Genomic DNA, 4,030 nt, shown 5'->3' with positions numbered 1-4,030 from the left:
AATCTAACAAAGTCATATGTCGTAGCTGTGACACTACAGCTACATCAGGCAACTACAACATCACACGTATGATCTACGTTTAAAAACAAAAGGCCAGTAACAACCAGCTCCACCCTAGAATGAAGTCAGGTCAGCTGAGCTGTGATTGGCTGAGCCACGTTTGAGGTCACAATCTCATGATTCTTAAAGAGAAGACATCTGGTCAAGCAGCACTGCGTGGCCTTGTGCTCCAAAAGGACAGAGCAGATCAAGGGATGAACTGAACATCCCCTGAGGAACACAGCAGCATTAGATGTCCAGGAGGCTCTGCACACTGGTCATCCCTGAGCTTCACATCCTCGGTGGAAGAGAGGTAGCAGGCATCTTCCAAACAGTCTCACATTTCCTTTAAAATGGTGAATTACTACAAAGTCCTTGGACTGAAAAAAAGTGTTTCACAGGATGATATTAAAAAATCCTACCACAAACTGGCACTAAAATGGCATCCTGATAAGAATCCCAACAACAAGGTGGAAGCTGAGAACAAATTCAAAGCAGTTACTGAGGCATACAAGGTTTTGTCTGACCCTCAGAAACGACTGCTCTACGACAGGTCTGTTAAGGAGAGCAGAATCCCCAGGGGAAGAAGTGACACAGGGGGTAATAACAGCTCCTTTGAGTCCCCTTACGCATTCCATGACCTCGACAAGATCTTCAGTGAAGACTTTGGAGGGATGGATACCCATGTACCTGTTTTCTGGGACCCCTTTGACAACATCAGAAACAATAGTGAAAATGGGCATAGGACAAGTGGAAGAGGAAGAAGCTCCAGGCTGTTTTCTGACTTCATGGAACCATTTACAACATGGGATTCATTCAGCCCCAGAAAGCACTCCACTGCCTCCTCTGCTGAGGACACAGCTGGGCAACACAGTGTCAGAGCAGTGATAACCACTACTGAAGTGACCAATGGCAAGAGGATCACCACTCGGAAAATCATCGAGAATGGGCAAGAGAGAACAGAAGTGGAAGAAGATGACCAGCTCTTTTGTCTGTTACAATAAACAGGAAAGTCAACCTGAAATAGTAGTGTCCCTCAACACCTGCATTAATTGCAAGCTGGGGGACATGCTCTCATTGCTCAACAGATGGGATCTACCAGAAGCAGCATTAATAAACATTGAGATCATGACACAACGGATGCAGACGTCTCAGTGGTTGACAGCAAATACTGCACAGGTACAGATATGGAGTTATGCTAAACTAAGGAGTGGGACTCTGCTAACCCTGCCCAGAGTGATAGATAGTGCTTGTTCAATAAATAGGTATAGCAGATACATGTGAAAGCAATCTTGTTGGTTTGCCAAAAAGACCAAGTTGATTAATAGAGAAAGAGGAGACAGACTGGTTGATGGACAGCTAAAAGATCTCTGTGACAAGTTATAGGTCCTCTTCCCACTCCTTGAAATGCCATTCTTGAAGTCTACTAGCTGGAAGAGTAAAGACTCGTGTGACTCCCACACAGCCTTGACGCTGAGTCAAGAATATCCTGCCTTTGGTGTACAAGAAGATGCATATTCATTGAAAAAAGTTTTTGTACACAGGCAAGAACGTGGGGGAGGTTCAGTGGGTCATGCAGTGCCTAGAGGAGAGGGGCCGGCACAGGAAAAAATGAAAGAAGAAAATATAATTCCTCAGACTGTAGAAGAGAATAGGGGCTTTCCTGAGAATGCCCTGCAAATTATGACCAGAGACACTGACAGAAGCACTGCGTAGCTCGGGGGCGGAAAATGAGCAGAGAGAAGGTGAATTTGGCTCTTGGGCTGGGACAATCTATGGTCCCTTTCTGCTTGGAGCCGTTCAAACAAGAGCTAAATTCAAACCATGAGCAAACAGATTCTAGGGGGCTGAGTTTAGCTCCCTCTTTGTCAAAGCTGTATGCGGGGACTTACATGGTGCTTTACCATCCTTATTGTCTTGCTCGAAGCTGCAAGAGCCGGTTCACAATGCATTTCTTGCACAGCCTGGCAGCACACGCTGCTTTCATCCTCTACTGAGCTAAGGAATGTGCTCCCCACATTTCTGCCCTCCCCTGTGCTGACACGAACTGCTGAGCCTTGTTTCTTGCTTGGCCAGATCACCTTAGGCATTTAAAATCTTACACGCCTCTTATTTTTGGTCCCACGCTACATCCCCTTGAGTTTCCCAGCTTGCTCTGCCCACTGATGCCTCCCTGGAGACTGGAACTAGCTTTCAGGGACATTTTCACTCTAATCCAGATTGCAATTGCTGCCTGTGTTTGGGCAGGTCTTTCTTTGCATCTGTTTCCTCTGCTGTAAAATGGGAATAACAGACTCTCGTGCATTGAAGGAGGCTGCGAGGTAATGACACCAGTAAAGGACTCCGAACATTAATTAGCAGTAAGTTACATTAGCCACAATACTGCCACCTCTTAATCAAAATCTTTTACTTTTCCACAGAAAAATGTAGCTTAAATCACCTTCTTAGCAACTGATGCCATGCCCAGCTTGGAAAAACAGACTCAAACTATTTGTTATGTTAAGTTCTGTTAAATCCCTGAGTCACTCTCCCAGTAAGAAAATGGCACATTACTGGGAGGTAAGTAGAAGTCCAAGGTTCTGCTGAGTTCACAGAGGGAGACCAGTGGTGATGGTAGCAGGGAAAACCTTGGTGCAGGTACAAACCATGTCTGCTGCTCCTCCACAGTTTGGGAGCCACCACCAGTTCTGCAGGCACTGGGACTCTGAGGATTGCAACGATTTAAGGTGCTTAGTACAGAAAGATTGTTCTGGTCAGAGCAAACACGAGTAAGTATTTCTACCAATACTCTCTCTGTAAGAGTATGTTCATGTGAGATGGCTTCTTGAATTTACCTTATGCTACTTTGGAGGAAGTTCAAGGTAAAAAAAAAAACCAAGCTAACAAAAAACACAAACTGCACATTTTGGATCACTGAAATGATCTTTGATCAAAATACCATGTTTTGAAATAAGGACCAGTGTTGAATTCCAAGTTCCTCAACTTCTTCAGCTTGCTAGGGCTAAAACTTTGCTTCAGTCTCATCTCTAACGGGAGACAAGACATTCTTATGTACGCACATCAATACTTCTTAATCTGAGATCAAGATATGCAGTTCTATGCATGTCTTAGACCTGTCCCGACTTGGGTCAGCAATTCCCCCTCTTGTGTCAGTATCTAAGGCAGCAACTAAGAGCAAGTGTTTTCTTTTCCCATCCCTGGTTCAGAGCATTTCCATTGCTGCTTGCAGCAGCAGAGAGCTCCTGGGGCAGCTCCGGCAGCTGCACATACCAAAAACTGTTGTTAAGAATAAGGGACCATCGACTGGGAAGGGGTTCAGCTTACTTAGTAAATAAATGTTGAGTCCAGGAGGAGTAAATAAATGTTGAGTCCAGGAGGACCTACAGATCCTCTTCCACATCTCCCTGTGCATTGCAGGCCACAAAACACCTCGTAGCACTTTATGTGAGCAAAAGATCTGAGATTTAAAAAAAACTCACAACTGTAAAGTTCTGGTGGGAAGAGAGTAGATGAGACTGTTAGCAAAGTCCTGCATTCCTACAACAGGAAGAAATCTGCCAGATGTGCCCAAACCACCCATGGAAATGAGTTGTGCCCCTGTTACAGGGAAAGGGAAATGAACCCCAGCAAACCTTGCCTTGGAAGAAGACCCTTGCCTGTCCCAGAAAGTGGGATCAGACTAACCCTGAGCCTGCCAGCAAAACGCTAACAGCTTCAAGGAGTTTTAAAAAACTTCTCCTCATGCCATTTAGCAGCTGCAGCACCAGAGAAGACAGCACCAGATGTCCAGCTGCAGTACAACCTGTGAGCCTTTGTCTTGCCTAGTTCCAGCTCTCTGATCCTCTGCCAGAAGTGCATCTTCCCTCTAAAAAGCTGTATTTTGGGACCTTGCCTGGTCGGCGGTGTATGTTTCTGGTGTACTCGTGGCAAGGGGCTTACACATACTTGCCTGTGCAGTCAATGCACCTACAAGGACCCACAGGTACCCGCA

At 45.6% G+C, this 4,030-nt stretch overlaps 1 protein-coding gene across 1 annotated transcript; it reads left to right on the top strand.

Moving 5' to 3' along the window:
* Positions 1 to 392: 392 nt before the first annotated feature.
* Positions 393 to 1,043, top strand: LOC103774984 (dnaJ homolog subfamily B member 8-like). Its single transcript, XM_008942426.1, has one exon. The coding sequence runs from the start codon at positions 393 to 395 to the stop codon at positions 1,041 to 1,043; it is 651 nt and encodes a 216-aa protein (XP_008940674.1).
* The last annotated feature ends 2,987 nt before the right edge of the window (positions 1,044 to 4,030 follow it).

This window comes from Merops nubicus, unplaced genomic scaffold (genome assembly GCF_000691845.1).
Source record: "Merops nubicus isolate BGI_N331 unplaced genomic scaffold, ASM69184v1 scaffold40796, whole genome shotgun sequence".
In the NCBI taxonomy this organism is placed as follows: domain Eukaryota; kingdom Metazoa; phylum Chordata; class Aves; order Coraciiformes; family Meropidae; genus Merops; species Merops nubicus.
The sequence above is the reverse complement of the archived record's forward strand: the minus strand, read 5'-3'. Positions and strand labels throughout refer to the sequence as shown.